At 39.4% G+C, this 17,504-nt stretch overlaps 1 protein-coding gene across 1 annotated transcript in view; it reads right to left on the reverse strand.

Moving 5' to 3' along the window:
- TTC29 (tetratricopeptide repeat domain 29) overlaps positions 1–17,504 on the reverse strand; it is a 176,728-nt gene that overhangs the window by 71,143 nt on the left and 88,081 nt on the right. Inside the window, exon 9 of the mRNA XM_080674377.1 lies at positions 2,617–2,708. Coding sequence (XP_080530503.1) covers positions 2,617–2,708 — 92 coding nt within the window. The remainder of the gene's footprint in view (positions 1–2,616; positions 2,709–17,504) is intronic.

Genomic DNA, 17,504 nt, shown 5'->3' on the forward strand with positions numbered 1-17,504 from the left:
GATAAGTCTTCCTGCCCATTATAGGTTTGCCCCAAGGCAGGTTGCTGGACTGCTGAGAATATTGGAATTGAATTGTCCCTGTGACTACCCCAAACACACCCTACTTCATATGTCAAATCTTCAAAAGCAGTATTCTTTTCCATACCTGGACCCCAAGTAATATGTAAGCAGTCAAATTAAAACATTAGATTGTCTGTTGGTGTTATTGCCAATATTTACCAATAATTGTTCAACTCCCACCTAGCTTTTATTGTAGAGACCAGACAGTCAAATCCTGGAGTAGAGACACTAAAATATTCCAATGAAACACTAGGTTAACAGGTGAGAATTAGTTTAAGATAATTGCATGTCTCCAGAAGTTTCAAAAATAATTGTATTTTTGTAACCAAATGGGGCATTCTAACACTTGTCTGCTCAATATGTTTACAAAAGAAAATATTTTTCCCTGGAGTTTTATCTCTTTAGCTATGTTGGGACACAATGTCATTTTGTAAAAATAATTTTATAAACACATTAATGGACACATTTAAAGTGTATGGGCTCAGGCCAGGCCTGCTACTACAAAGCAAGATAAATAATCCAGTCAGTTTTTACTGATTCTGAGAAGTGCTAAGAGTAGAGCTAAATAATTTAATAATCAAATAGAGCTGGACAAAAGGGCGCAGAGTTTGTGTGTCCCACATAGACACTAAATTGAATACATCATATCTATTCTTTGTGTTCAAACATTTGTTTCTTTTCAGTTGTTATTTGTAAATAAAAGTGTAAGGGACATCTGGGTTGATCTTCCATGGGTTAGTCACTTACCTTTCCTTGGAGGGACCATGACACTCATGTGGTTCTGTTTCCCTGAGTAGACGTCCATTCTCTCCTTATAAATATGTCCATGTCCTTAACCATGGATCCAGTGATGGCTGCCTGGCATTTTGTAGGGCACCTTTTCTTTCATTGGTGTTGGATTTTAATATTTAATTAATTATTTATTTAGCACTTAATGATTATTATATAATGACTAGAGGCCCGGTGTATGAAATTCATGCATGGGGGGGGGTATCCCCTCAGCCCATCCTGCACCCTCTCCAATCCAGGACCCCCCGGGATCAGGCCTAAACCAGCAGTTGGACATCCTTCTCACAATCCTGGATCGCTGGCTCCTAATCGCTCACCTGCCTGCCAGCCTGGTCGCCCCTCACTGCCTGCCTCCCCCTCCCCCCCCCACACCAGCCTAATTGCCTCCAACTGCCTCTCCTGCTGGCCTGGTCAACCCCAACTGCACCCCCCCCCCCGCCACTGGCCTGGTTACACCGTACTGCCCCCCTCTGCCGGCCTGGTTGCCCTAACTGCCCCCCCCCCCCGCCAGCCTGGTCACCCCAACTGCCTCCCCCCGCCAGTCTGGTTGCCCCTCACGCCCTGCCAGCCTGGCCGCCCCACGCTGTTGGCTATTCAGTCGTTTGGTCATCCCTCACTAACCCCCCTGCCGACCTGGTTGCCCCATGCAGCCTGCTTGTTCAGTCATTTGGTCATCCCTCACTAACCCCCCTGCCGACCTGGTTGCCCCATGCAGCCTGCTTGTTCAGTCATTTGGTCATCCCTCACTAACCCCCCTGCCGACCTGGTTGCCCCATGCAGCCTGCTTGTTCAGTCATTTGGTTGTCCCTCCCTAACCCCTCTACCGGCCTGGTCATAGGCAGCCATCTTATGAGGCTGTGAGGGTCAATTTGCATATTACCTCTTTATTATATAGGATGATCTACTCTTACTTCACTAGGCATATGTTTTCAATGACTTTTAAATAACAATTTTACCTTTTAAAACACCACCCTGTATATATTTATAAGTAAAATATAAATGAGAAGAAATTAAACTTGACACAATCTATACCTATTATTACTACTACTATCATTATTAAAAAGCTATATCTTGTACAAAACCATGTGTATTAACTTTGATAACTTATCTTATTCTTAGACTACCTTGCCTTAAATTATAATGCTAATGATGCTCCTATATGATGCAATGCTTAAATGGAGTGTACAACGGACACAGTGCAATGAGTGAAGGGCCAATCATATACTTTCCATGGAAACATTTGTATCAGAGGTTTTTCATGTATACTTCCCTTAAATTTTCTGTTTTAAGTGAAATTTTGGGAATATTGTTTTTGCACCCAATTGTTCCTCCAGATCTGTTCGATGGAGAGATGTCTTAATGGAAGCAGCATGACTGAAGCATAAGTGGACAGTTTCCTCCAAGAGGAGATCTGGCAAGATTGTGGTGAGCCACAGTGACTGAAGCGCGCTATGTACTTCTATGCTCTCTGCTTTTTTAACCTGTGAGATGTGACCTGATTTTTCCCTTTCACTCAAGGTCATCACTAAATATACAGAAAATCAAAAATAAAGTAATACAAAGGAGGAATAGACAGAGAAGACTTTAGACGCGTAGCTCGAAATACCACATTGGTTTAAAATAACTTATGATGAAAGGGTCACTTAAGAAGGGCACTGCTTAAAATTTAAGCAGGCAGTAATGGAAAGCGACAGACCTCAAACAATTTAAGTCTTTCACAGTTGAGTGAATTCCCAGTGACAGGAAGACAAGGATGTGCTAACTTACCTCTGCAGGACTCTGGCTATGGCTTCATAGGCTCTCCCCAGGCTCAGGTCATCCTCCAGGTCCGTGGAGATCTCACGGTAAGTGCTGAGGTCCTAGCCGGAGGAGAAACACATGTGAAACGTACGGCATGGCCAGAGTGATTAAAATTAATAGTTGTTTTTAATGTTTCCATAAACTATTTTTTGTTTATTAAAAATTCATGTTGGTTTGGTTTATTTTTATCTATAGTATAACTTGTTTCACAGCATTCTCTTTAAGCCGTGACAGTGAGGTCTTACTTCCATGAAAATAATTCTTTTCCTGCACAATCCAAAATCATCCAATTTATATAACTTAGGTGTGAATAAATAATTGAATGGCTTGCACCATTATTTTAAAATATGGGACTATTACCTAAGGTAATATAAAGCAGATTATAGTATTCTACTATGGGAGCTTAAATATCACTTTTCTTTCTATAAATAGCTGTTTGAAAAACATGAATTTAGGTGCCAGGCAATTTCTAAATCTATCATTTTATTAGATGCATTTCTCACAGTTTGTACACGTATTCAGTATACACTAAAAGTATTTCTTACAAATGTACTTCATTACCAACAATCTCTTCAATAATCAAAAGATTATGGCTGCCACAGTCTAATGCATGATATTAATTTAATTTAATTTAACGCTGACATCATCTGTATGGTATCATTTTTCTTTTTATTCTTTTCCCCTTTCAAAGGCCAAGAGAAGGAAAGTACGTAAAACAAAGCCCCCATTCTTTCTCCTTCCTTCATTGTTATTTGATCCAACCTATTACACACAGGAGGATACAGGAAATCTCCAAAGACCTCTATGGAAATCCTTTTTGTACATTTTCTAAGAAAGAATTAGTGAGAGTCATTTGACAGCGTTGAGTCGGTATGAGGGAGGACACAAAGATGAGCGTGGACCATGGCCTGATTTCGGCAGCTCAGAGAATTAAGTATTAGAGGCAGTGTTGGTCTTCTTCTTTACTTCCTAAAAGTTAATAGTTGGGAAATAATTTAGAGAAAGCCATTGGGATACCTCATAAGATTTGGGTTTCCAAGTGAGTGCTTGGCAGATACTGATATTAAAACTTACTGATACACGCTGACCCAGTTTAATTCCCACTAAACCTGCAAAGTTCAAATGTTTAATTATCATTGTTAAGGCCTTTAATAAACCTTGTACAAACCTGAGAATATTCTTCTCACTTGGTCTTGCAGACTGACAACACCTAGACTTAGTTAGATATGCCTTGACATAGACCTTTCTGAATTACGGGCAGAACTCCAAAATTTTGTGAATTTATGAGGCCTTATTGAATCCAAGTATAAAAATTTAGGAAGCAACTTTCTAGTATCTTTTTTGGTCCATGTATTTTTATCTGACATTCTAGAACTTTAAGATTTACTACTATAGTTTGTTTTCAGCAAATATTGTTACCGTGTGTCAGGTGCTACATCATACGCACCGAAATCTCAACTAGTAGAGAGCACGCTTGCAGTCCTCAAGGCCTGATGCAATTGTGGAAATTAGTGATGACTGAAGACAGGTTTCTCCAGGACTTACTGGTGCTTACACCGTGCCACTCCCCCATGCCTCCGGCCACCAGGGGCCCTGAAGCAGTACAGTAACATATGGGGGTGCCCAATTTTATCTCAGAGGTGGGACTCTTCAGTCCAAGAGTAAGAGGGTAGATGCCCAAGTAACTATAGGTAGATGCATCCATGTTGACAGCTCTCATCTCACACCAGTGTGCCATGCTTCCGGGGAGCAGCAAGGCCCAAAACAGCTGTCTGGGGTTTGGTTTTGGCTTCAGACTTTATTCTATAGAAGCTTCATAGAGCCAGATGTGGAATGCATGCTGGAATGAATACTAACCATACAGTAAAAAGACTCGGTTCAAGTTCCAATTCTTTCATGCTCAACACATGTGGGCCAGGAAGGCTCCCTAAACTTAATTTCCTCAGAAGTAAAAAAGAAAATCCACTCCTGAGAGCTGTTATGAGGCTACCATGAGATAATATAGAGTGCAATATTGTAAACCTTAGGACAAGGAGTCTCTGGGAATAACCAGCCACTGGTGAACGACTCCTGATGAAAGCTTTCTTCCTCAAGGCAAAGACACAAATTGTGTTTGTGGTGTGAGAAACTTCTTGTATCTCCTTTACCTACAAATAGGAAACACATAGGCAGTGGGAAGAATACAGGTCATCACTGGTCCAATAGGGAAACAGTCAATTACATGAAATCCATGTTGAGGACCCTGATAAGTGCAGCAGAGGAGCTCATCTAAATCAAGGACAAGGCCCCGTTCCTCAGGAACATGAGTGCTATTGCGAGAAAGTAAAGTCAGGTGAAATCATAAGGAGAATTCAAGGCAAAACTGAGTTCTCAGCAGATTGGTGAATTGTATAGTTCAACCTGAAGGGAGTAGAAAGGACATTGTTAAAATGAAAATTAAGAAGACCGATAAAAGTGGAAAGAGAAAGTGAGACTATGAATTCTGAAGAAAATAAAGATGTATATTGATCTCATAGTGGGCGACCTCAAGTGTCTTTTAAAGTCGGCAAGGTATAATTTAAATTTTAATAAATATTGATCAACTAGAATCCTTAGACAAAGACTAGAAACCCTTTTCAAAGAATACTTCAGATGATAAAATACCGTGTGGAAATCTGAGGGATCCCCTGTATTTGATTGACTATCCCAGTGGCATGCAATATGTTGGAAACAAGTCCAGGGTCTGGAAGATTAAAATCTAGAATCACAAATAGAAGAAGAAAGAAGGATCTCAGGTACAAAAATTTTGTTAAATTGAAAATTCATGACATATCTTTAATTTGTATAGACAATGAACCTAATCAACCTTTATTAAAAAACAGAGGAAAACACTGATTAAGCATACTACAATGTAAATCAATCAATGCCAAATTGTGCATGATAATGAGGTTGCCAAAATTGGAAAAGTCAGGTCACATACCTAATAAAAACTGAGTGCTAAATGGCCAGTGGATCAAATTGTTTCAATGATTTCAGTGAATAATGGAGATGAAGATTTGATAATGATTTCACTGCAATGAACCCTATCTTCCCACTAGAATGAAATTTATTCACTTGGAAAGATATTTTCAAATAAAATCCAAGTTCTTAAAATGAGATAATTTATATTGGTCACCTAAAAACAAAATTCATAGCAGAAGATATGAAAGTCAAGTCTTTGTAAGTCACTGATACTGAAAAAGGTAACTACATGCTATTTTCATTTCCTCTCATTATTACTTTAAGAATTTTTAATAATGCTCAACCTTCAGGATTAATGTATTATACAAAGAACTCCTTTAGTACATTCCATTAGCTAATTAGATGTAACTGTAAGGTAAAATTATATATGTGTAAAATGTATATATTATTTCAATTCAAATATAATATTTATGTATGTTCATATATATGTGTATATATATGAACATATATATAAATATATGGGTTTTTTTTACTAGAGGCCCGGTGCATGAATTCGTGCATGGGTGGGGTCCCTTGGCCTGGCTGGAGATCAGGGCCGATCGGGGCCATCTTGCCCAGTCAGGAGGGGAGGGACCGTGGAAGGTTGGCCAGCTGTGGGAGGTTAGCTGTGGCAGTGCACTGACCACCAGGGGCAGCTCCTACATTGAGCATCTGCCTTCTGGTGGTCAGTGCACGTTATAGTGACCGGTCATAACAGTTGCTTAGGCTTTTATATATATATATATATATATATATATATATATATATATATATATACACACACACATATATATATTAGATATAATCCTGGTCTTAAAGATCTTATTATATAAGGCAATAAGATTTACAGACATTGAAATTGTATAGTGCTTTAAGTCTGCATCAAGGACTAAAAATTTAGTCCAAGGACATTGATTTATTAAATACTGAGTGACTTCTATGTTCCAAGCCTTGATCTTGATGCTAAGGATACAGCAACGAATAATGCAAAATCCCTGCCCCCACACAGTCAACACTGTATTTAGGTGATGAGATGATTTGGAATGAAATAAATAAATAAATAAATAAATAAATAAATAAATAAATAAATGAATGAATTTCAGCTAGTCATAGGAACAATGAAGAAAATACAACTGGGAAAGGCTTCACCTAGGAGAAACTCAATCTGCATTTTAAACAAATGATAGGAGCTGGATCAGTAGTGAAGAGGGACAGCTTGAACAAAGGATTGGAGATGGGAATGAGAGATAAAATAAGGGGAAAAAAGCTTTACCCAGTACAGAGAAGCCACAATGTCCAATAGAAAAGTTTGTTTAAAAGTTCATACATAGAATGTTTTGTCTAACATGGACCAAGTAATCAAAGTTCTAATTGATGACATTAACTGACAAACTTTCCAGGTGCAATTTAACTTTCTGATTACCAAGAAAAAATTTGATTATTGCTCTAAAAGTAAGTCTGGTCATTTCCGTTTCATCCATTTATTCTACCTGCACATAAAAGTAGTCTTTTTCAGGACTTTTTTGTCTTTCCACCCTCTAGGCAGCTCAATGTGCTTGGTTAAAATGTGCCACATTCAAGATGCAGCAATTGGCTGCCTTGTTTCCCATGATCCCAAGTTTTCAAAATGTTATCTAGCGTTGTTCCCGTGTCTAGGGAAAGGTGAGGAAATATTTCTCTTTCTCTCATGGCATGGCCTAGAGCAGTGGTCGGCAAACTCATTAGTCAACAGAGCCAAATATCAACAGTACAACGATTGAAATTTCTTTTGAGAGCCACATTTTTTAAACTTAAACTTCTTCTAACGCCACTTCTTCAAAATAGACTCGCCCAGGCCGTGGTATTTTGTGGAAGAGCCACACTCAAGGGGCCAAAGAGCCGCAGTTTGCCGACCATGGGCCTGGAGGATGCACAACTCAAGCTAATGCCTATCAGTGACGTGAAGTTTAAATGGGCCTTGTGCTCTGCCTGGTGACGCTATCCACCATGGTCTCTGCAGGAAACTAATCCAATCCATAGAAACTACTATGTAAATAAGTTCATGCATCACCATTTAACGTGGAAGTTTTGTAATTTTGTGAAACTTTTAGTGAACTCTAATTGTACCTTTACATTGTATTTCTGCTATTTTTTCCTATATACAGTATATTCCTTTCTCCAGTTACCACCCTCCACCCTTCTGCTCTCTCTTAGTTATTTCAATATTTGAAGTCAGTTGGGACTTTTACTCTGAGGGGATAGACCAGGCTTTGGAAGGGCCTTATGCGATAATTAATCAAATCTCCCTCTGGGTGCTCCAATTTTCTCCAAACATCCTAGGCTTTCAAGTCAGGCAGGCCTACTAAGGAGCTGAGTGGCATGTATCGAGTGACTGAATGCCTCAGGTATAAAATGGAAATGAATAAAGTCTACCTTGAAGGGATGCTATGAATTTCCAATAAGATAAGGTGTTTAAAAGCACCCACTAAGGTCCTTTTACAAACAAGAGTCCTCTGTGATTGTCCAGGTTGCACATGCACAAAAGCAGCCCTGATTCAGAGCTATCATTGCCCAAACTGCGTAAGTTACTTTTTATAAATCTAATAGAAATTGAAAGGTACAGAATAATAAGCCTGAAATTTATATAAATATGTGTGCATCTTTATCTGTCCTTCCCCCCACCATTCCTACAAAAGTTTGAAACACAGTTATGTGTAGGAGACTTTTACAAGCTAAATAAGGGTACAAATGGAAAGCACATCTGGTAAAAATAAAAATATTTTTCATTTCATTAAAAAATCAACAGTACCGCCCTGGCAGTGTGGTCTAATTGATTAGGCATCATCCTGTGCACCATAAGGATGCCAGTTTGATTCCTGGTCAGGGCACATGCCTGAGTTGTGGGCTTGATCCCCAATATGAGGTTAGCAGGAGGCAGCCGGTCAGTGTTTAGCTCTCTCATATTGATGTTTCGTTCCCACCCCCTCTTGCTTCCTCTCTAAAATTCAATAAAAAAACTAAAACAAAACAAAACAAAAAATAAACCCACAGTACCCCCATTAAGGATTTGAATGAAGCAACTGCTTAATTTTCCCAAGTATTTATCTAACCTATCAGTTCTCACATGGGGACAATTTTGCCCCCTGGAGATATTAGGCAATGACGAGAGACATTTTAGGTTGTCCTCACTGGGAGAGGTGCTCATGGCATCCAGGGAGTGAAAGCCAGGGATGCTACTCAATACCTCACAATTCACACATGGCCCCTACAACAAAGATTTATTCAGTCACAAAGGTAAATAGTGCTTTTATTGAGAAACCTTGACCTAGCCTTCACTTGAAAAATGTCCATAATTGGAAACTATCTCCTTGTGAGGCTAGCCACTCAGCTATCGGAGCTATCGGAGAGTTACGTGAGAAAACTATTGGTAGAGATGAAGCAAAATCTGTAACCTCTGCCTACTGGCCCAGGTTGTGTTTTGTGGGACAACACAAATTGGTTCCCCTTCCATGTGACAGTTCTTCCAATCCTGAAAGATGGCTGCTTTGTCTCATCAAAGCCCCCAGACTTACAGAGGCATCCGGGATGCTCTGAAACAAGTGAGAACAAAGACCCAACAGTTTAGCTGCACTTGAACATTTTATTTGTAGTTTCGTCTGCAAGTCTAAGAGTCCTAGAAGGGCTTAAATAAACCCATTTGGACAAAAATATGTCTGAAAACCCATAAAGGGGCATCCATCAGATTTGTCTGTAAACAAGAAGTTGTGAGTCCATTGCCTGGGATGCATTTTTTTAACCTTTTTCTTTCTTGCTCACATTAAAAGGCAGCACAACACACATTTTGTTATACATCCCCTTCACAAACTCCAAATTGTGCCTCTTCGTAATGAAAGCTTTACACTGGGCTCAATACAATGCAGCACTTTGAGGAGAAAAAGACAATGATACAGTTTTCTTTTTGTGTAATAAGAAACGTAGAGATAAAAAATCAAATTGCCATCTTGAGCTTGAAATCATTGTCAAATCTTATCGGAAATACATTTATTCTGATTTCTGGCAATCTAACCCCCTTTAGCCATTTCACAGTTGGTGAGCAGAAAGGATGTTTCTGCCTCATTTACAGTGTCTGAACCTGATTCAGACAATCAACTGCAACATTAGTCAAGAAATCGATGGCTAATGATTTCTGACAAGCACTGCAGTAACAGGCTGAGGACCAGACTGGGCAGCAACAGCAGTCAGAGCGTCTTCCTGGAGCCAGCAGTAGGCAACAGTGGGAGATGATAAAAACGGAGCAGAAAGGGCTGGTCTCACATCACTTAAAGTCTCTCAAACACGTTGTGCAAGCGCACAGTATCTGTCATGCAATAACTACATAACCCTTCCCTACAGATATGTTATATTGAATCAACACTAAGGCCATCAAGCATGCAGCCCTATAAACTATAATACACAAAAGTAGTCAAATATTTTGCATTCTGCTGAAACTATAAGTTAGCAGAAGTGTAGCCTTACTTTTTATATTGATCATGTGGAGTATGTACTTTCTCCCTGAAATGCATTGCTCACCAATTGGACTGCTTACATCGCCCAGCACATAAAGTGAAGGCCACATGGTCTACAGAAAGGACTGAGTGTTAGAAGACATGAGTTCTAGTTTCTCTTCCGCCATGAGCTCAGGGTATGATCTCAGATAGGTAACTTGGTTACCTTGAGCTTTGGTTTCCAAGTTTGCAAGACAATGGGGTGGGACAAAATGATCTAGAATTTTCTCCTCCAAAAATATGACTTTGATTTTAGGACTCTCCATTGATATATTCAGTAATTCAATATATGCCCTAATTATTTTCAATCATGTATCTTTGGCTTTAAAATCCCGGTAAATTTATTTTATATTAAAAAAATTTTTTAATGATGACTCATTTCATTCCGTTGAAATTTTATTTTCATGCTACCCTCTCATTTGAACAACCTTGTATCATCTTAATGACCTACATTTATTTTATTAAAATATATTTTTATTGATTTCAGAGAGGAAGGGAGAAGAAGAGAGAGAGAGAAATATCAATTATGGGAGGAAATCATTGATTGGCTGACTCCTGCATGTTGGACCGAGCCCACAACCCAGGCATGTGCCACCAACCAGAATCAAACCTGGGACCCTTCAGTCCACAGGGGGACGCTCTATGCACTAAGCCAAACCGGTTAGGGTTACATTTTTTTTTTAAAGTCCCTACAATGAAATAGGTGATAGCAAGGAGAGCTGAACCTACAATGCTTTTGATTCATATTAAATAGCAGTTATTATAAATGCAATGATCAGTGCTCTTCAAAATTAGCAAAATTTTCTTTTACAGTCTGAAATTTTAAAGAATTTGATAAAAATTTAAAGTTACCCTTAAATTTCATAAACTGAATTAGAGTTGCTAATTAATTTCTCACATGCTAGGAGTTTGTATTGTATTTTCAAAAGCTATAAGGATAGTATTATACCTCAAAAACTTTCCAAGAATCTTCTCTCACCTAAAACTCTCTCTCTACACATCCATGTACAGATGATTCTCAAATTCCAAAATAATAAGATAAAATTCCACTTACAGTTAAAAATAAAAGTTTCCTAAATAATAAATTGGAATATATTGCTCAAAACTGCCACTTCCTAAGTTGGTGATATAGTTTTGTGCTATGTTAATGAGGGACATATTAATGAAGGATTTTTACTCTAATTCTCAATTGTTATTTTCTATACTATACATCTGAAAGCATGGAAATATTTATTCTGTACAGCCTAATCATAGTATGAGTTATATTCTATAGCACCTTTAGAAGAAAAATTCTCTGCCCTTAACCTCCTGCGAGAGAAATCCGTTGGAGGCTTTGTTTTATATATTGCTAGGGGGACCTGGACCAAAGTGAGGTGGCCTCATATAAAGTGTTCTGTTCAATGGAAGATTATAGTGATTATTTAGCTCAATCATGTTCTCTTAGGCAATCCACACCCACTGAGAAGTTAGTGATGGCAGAATGAGAAGGTGCTCAGAGATAAGTGAACACCAAGACAGTGACTGAGTTGTGTCAATAGAGTGAATCAAACCGATGGTTGCTGCTGAGGGGATAATGAGAAAATTCAGCCCTTGTCTCCTAGGGGTCTTACAGTTCCCCAAAATCTTTCAGTCTGGGAGGCCTGCTGATGCTGGGTGTTCCTGGGATAGGGTCTCTCTCATTGCCACAGGAATGTTTACAATCAATTCCCTTACTTGCCATAATCTGAAAGAATCTTTTTCTTATACCCAAAGAATAAAACTGAGAAGTACTGAGACATAAAAGGGTTCTCTAGAGCTAAAGTGGCAAGTAAATAACTTGCGCCTTTTCCTCCTCTATGTTTATCAGTGAGAGACAATATAGGTTGATTCTCTCTATGGCAAAAGGCCAGTAGACACAGGTTATATAAACGGGTGGGGGTGGGGAGGAAGTTTGTGTATATTTTTAAGCTGAGAAATGATCAGTCTCCACTTGGCTATGTTTACATGAGGATGAAAAGCGAGTGTGAACAATAATTCCATTATACCCATGATGACATTAAAAGTAATTTTAGTTCTCTGTTATTTATGGAGACCAAAGAGATGGGTGGCAAAATGAATCAGATGATAAGCCCACCAAATCTAATTTGACCAACTAAGTATTGTTGCTCTTTTTCAGAGCAGAAATGTCAACATCACTGTCCTGCTGGACTGTGTCATGCAGGCCTTCCACTCTCAGGAATGAGCTCACTTCTCTCCATCTCCACATCCTTCTGCCTGTATTGGATTTCACACCCGACTTTTCAGTGCTTGTTCAGTGCTTGTGTACACACACATATGTACACACACACACACACCACTTTTTTGTGCTATTCTAGCACTTACCACAGCATTAATGTATCTACTTATTAATACTTATCTCTATCCAATTAGATCATAAGTGCTGTAAAGACAGGAACCATATCTGTTTTGTTCTCCATTATACCCCTAGCTCCCAGTCTTATGTTGAAGTTGATAACTGTTGAATAAATATGGTAGAGCCTTTGCAAAGTACTGGTAGTGAAGTACTTGCAGAAACATTAATGTGGATTTCATATTTTATATGCTATATTATAATAATTATATTATATATAACTATTTAATTGGCTTAAAGAAAAATAAGCTCTTATGTAAATTATTATATAACTAGAGGCCTGATGCACGAAATTTGTGCAAGAGTAGGCCTTCCTTCCCCCGGCTGCCAGCACTGGCTTCCCCCCTCCAGCACCAAGGACCTGGGCTTCCCTCCGTCTGCTGGCAGGCACCCAGGACCCAGACTTCCCTCACAGCCCTGGCTTTGTCTGGAAGGTCATCAGGTCTAATTAGCATGTTATGCTTTTACTATTATAGATATTAATACATTTGTATATTACACCTTATTATATATTTATAATATCATATTATGTAATGTTTTACATTATATCTCCCTTGATTCAAAAATAACTTTCTAACTATGGTAAATGGAAAGTATATGAAAATTTTCAGTTAATAGCCAGTTCTGGAGAGTTCAAGTATCAGAAAACAAGCCAGATTCCCAAAGGAGGATTTAAATGATATTTCAAAATGATATAGAACCCCTATGTAAATGTGTGCTTGTTTCATCTAGCCACGTTCTCCAGTGAGTGTGTTTCCCCATTATGAGTTCACGTGGGCCTCATGCTCAGTGAGCACAGGAAGATCAGAGGGTGAAATCATGTTAAGTAGCCATGGTATCTTGAGGAATAATTCTTCCAATCTGTGGAGGGAACACAAAATATCTTTTTCTCTTTCTTTTCATGTAGAATGATGAAAGACTAACGTAGTTTCTACTTTCGTAAGTAAGGAGTTAAGACAGAGAAGTAAACCGTGAAAAGTCACTAGCGTGGTGAAAGCCTTCCCAAAATGGCCACCATAGCAGCCTTCTTCCACTTGACCTCTGAACAACATGGTTTATGGCTCTATGGGACCAAACCAATGAGTGTTTTATATCAGGGAGTGACTTCCTAGATGGTGCTGATAAACACTAATACTGTGAATATTTCTCTATTTCTTCATGGACCAATTACCACTAGGAGATTCGTCTTTCCCTTGGCAGGAGAGCCAGCTTCTACTCATAATCCCTTTTACTAGATTTCTCCCTCATTTAAGGCAGGCTTCCATAAAATTCCATTTTGCTTCCCCTTCTCGGAAATCCATGAGAGCCCTGAAAAACATTTGGAGCATATTCTCTCTGCACAATTTGATAACCTTTCTACCACAAGCCATTATTCTGGTAAACTCGGTAAACCCTGATTTAGATCCATGATGTAATGATTTCCTATCGGGCTATGCGAACACATTTCTTGAAAATAAAACATGGTCGGGGAATCTTCCTTCGAATGCTTGCATACAGAGGAAGCTTTGTCTATTACCCTTTCACCATGATAAAAGAGACAAGAAAGCAAGTTATGAGTCATTTCCATTCTGACAGATGAGACAATGAGTGGAAATGTGACGCCTGCCAAGAGCTTTTATCAAGTAGGTTATATGAGCTAGTAATACGCGTGAATAATGAGTGGCTGGAATCTTCAGGGAAACGGTGGCAATATGAAACAATTTTCGATACTTCTGATGGGGCTCTGCCACTCTTGGAATTCCCTGCCTTCCCAGTAGAGTTTTGGCCTGACAATAAACAACAGTTTAGTACTTTATCTAATCCCAGCCAGGAGGTGAGTCCAACAGCAAGCTTTTGCAGATGTTCACATCCTATAATCTATCCATAATTGATGAAACAGGGAGGTCAGATGTAATGGCTGTTACTGTTCCAGCAACAAATAAATGGTTATTGACAAAACAAGCCAGTGTGGCACAGAGCACTGAGCAGTGACAGGCACGGGACGGATTCCTCAGTGAGCTGTGTGGCAGGAGGGCCACGCTGACACATGAGCAGATGGAGGCAACTTGGAAAGGAAAAGGGAGGTTGCTGAAGTGCAGAAAAAGATGGAGACAGGTTGAGAAGGAGAGGAAACTGATGAGCAAGCCCTGGGCAAGGCTGCGGACTTGGGTAAGTATGAACACGTGAGCAGTTCAGAAATGCCATTGAACGCGTGCACTGCGATCTGGATGTCTGCTTGCTTTCACCACTCACACAGCTGGCTGTCCAACCAGGCAGCCTGGGTGCCTCTGACACCAAAGTGGATGCGTGGACCCCTCGGTGCCCAGACCCTCCCACTGAGAAACATTCGTTGGTACTCCACTTAACACTGAGGATTCCTTTGCTCCCCCTGTGTATTAATAAAAATCTAGAAGATTCATATATGCAATTTTAAGAATATTTTAAGATAAGCCAAAGATGCAAAATTGTGAAGCTAGAAAATTTCTCAAAACTGGGACTAATCCTGAAATACATGCAGCTTAAAATCAAATTTAATGCAAAGAAATGTGACTGAAAGGCAAAGTTTTTTTTAATAATAAAAATCAGACACTGCACTCTATTCAACTCAATCTAGGCAAAGGATAAAATAAAGGCATTAATCGAGTATACTTTTATTGACTGAATAAAATTCAAGGTATTTGAACCTAAATAAACAACTGAAATCTTATACTTCTGTTCTGGGGCTAAAAAATAATGTTTTCCCATAGTTTACTATGTAATATTATAAAATGAAGAATGGTAGAATGAAATGGTAGTTATTATTGCTAAAGGTAGTCATAAAGAGACTTGGGACACACATGTTTTAAATATTAATATTCCTAAAATCACTTAAATCAATTTAACACTCTTTAGTGGTTTATTTAGAAGTGTGATTTATTCTCTACTTTGCAACCAACGCCTTTGATCAGCTAGGAAATGACATATGAGCTGAAAATAAAAAGGCAAAACAAATTGCTGCTACCGTTCTTATAGTAAGCTTTAGGTTTTATAGCATAAAGTAGGAAATTATCTTTGGCGTTTTCAAATTATTACCCATACTTAGAAATGGAGATTATAGAGCCCAAAGGACTGGGGGAGATCATATCTGGAATCCCTTGCTAGTTGCCCTGCTTCCCGAGCTCAGCCATCCTTCCAGCCCGGGTCCCTTCATTGAGCAGTGTCGCCCTGCTCCCGTTTCCCAGGACCACCTCTGTCCCCGAGGTGCCAGGGTAGAAGCTTGGCATCACATCAGTGTGCATTGATTATATTCTTATCTCAACCTTTGTGATGGTGACCTGGCTCTTACCATGTCTGTTTAGACCAAGCCCCCACCATGCGTCCTAGCCCTGTTCTTGTGAGTTGTATCCCAGTCTTGTTCTTCTTGATTAAATCTCTGTCTTGGTACCTGATCTGATCCCTAGTTATTGAAAGTCTGGAGACCTATCTTGCTGCCATCAATATGCTCACATTAGGAGTCCCACTCCTGATCTCCAGCCTGTGGCTTCATGCTTGTCACTTGCCTATGGTGGTTACTACCATGTATTGAGCAAAAAATACATGTGAAAGTATTTTACATTTATGGTGCCTTCTCACAATATTTTCATTGTACAAATGAGAAAAGTGAAGTGCAGAGAAGCTGAGTGACTTGCTCCAGAATACACAGTCTTAAAGTAGGAGAAAGAGCCTGAACTGGGTTTATTAGTTTGTGACTCCTGCTGCTGGATTACCGCAAGCATGCCTGTGCTGACCTAGACCTTCACTCACAGTGTAATGCTTCATAGTTCCTGGAAGCCAGTCTCTAAACATCTACAGGAGTGCCTACTGCACACCGACATCTGACAGTCTAGATGTTAACTTCATGTTTGCCCCAGTACAGCTTCGCCTATTACCAGTTGCTATTTTTTCAGTCCATGGCCTAATTATAAGAGTCAATACTGAGTATTTATTCTGACATTCATCTGCCTACAATGACCCCCTTTCCACTCAGGAGAAAACGCCTGGCTTCACAATGGCCAGCAAGGCTTCCAGGATCCCACCCCTTCCCTCTATGACCGTGGCTCCTCCTGCTCTGCTCCCCTTTGCTCTTCCTCAGTCTTGCTGGCCCCAAGCTTCCCAGGAACACAGCTACCATTGGGCTTTGGCCCCGACTCTGCTTGGAACGTGCTTCCCTCACACATCTGCATGGCTAACTCTCTCATCTGCTTCCAGTCTTTCCTCTAATGTCAAATTCTCAACCAGACCTTCTGCGATCACCTATTTAAAATCCCCACCCCACCACTTGCTTTGATACTCCTGAAGCATTCCTCTGTTGTATTTTCTTCTTTTTTCTATAGTGCTTATTATTATCAAACATATTATCTCATTCACTTATTACATTTAATTTTCATTGTCATCTTTTTCCAATGGGATGAAATCTTTAAGACAACAGAGATCTCTGGTTTGCTATTGCTGATAGGCCAAGCGTCTAGAATAGGGCTTGGTAATAGGTGATCCAAAACTATGTGCTGAATAAGTAAGTCACAGATTATTCTTTTTTTTTTTTTCAGTCTTATAGAAATTGGCAAGTTGATCTTTTTATTATTTATTTATTTTTTTATTGTTTAAAATATTACATATATTAGTACATATATCTCCTTCCCCCCCCCCATTGACCTTCCCCCAGCCTCCCCTACCCCCGTCGCATGCCCTCATCCCACCCCCCCAGTGTCTTGTGTCAATTGGTGTGCTTATATACATGCATACAAGTCCTTTGGTTGATCTATTTCCTTCCCTCCCCAACACTCCCCAGCCTTCCTGCTGTAATTTGACAGTCTGTTCATTGCTTTACTGCCTCTGTATCTATCTTTTTATTCATCAGGTTATAAGGTTCTTTATTTTCCCTAAATGAGTGAGATCATGTGTTATTTTTCTTTCATTGCCTGGCTTATTTCACTTAACATAATGCTCTCCAGTTCCATCCATGCTGC

The sequence above is a fragment of the Plecotus auritus genome (assembly GCF_963455305.1).
Source record: "Plecotus auritus genome assembly, chromosome: 6".
Classification (NCBI taxonomy): Eukaryota; Metazoa; Chordata; class Mammalia; order Chiroptera; family Vespertilionidae; genus Plecotus; species Plecotus auritus.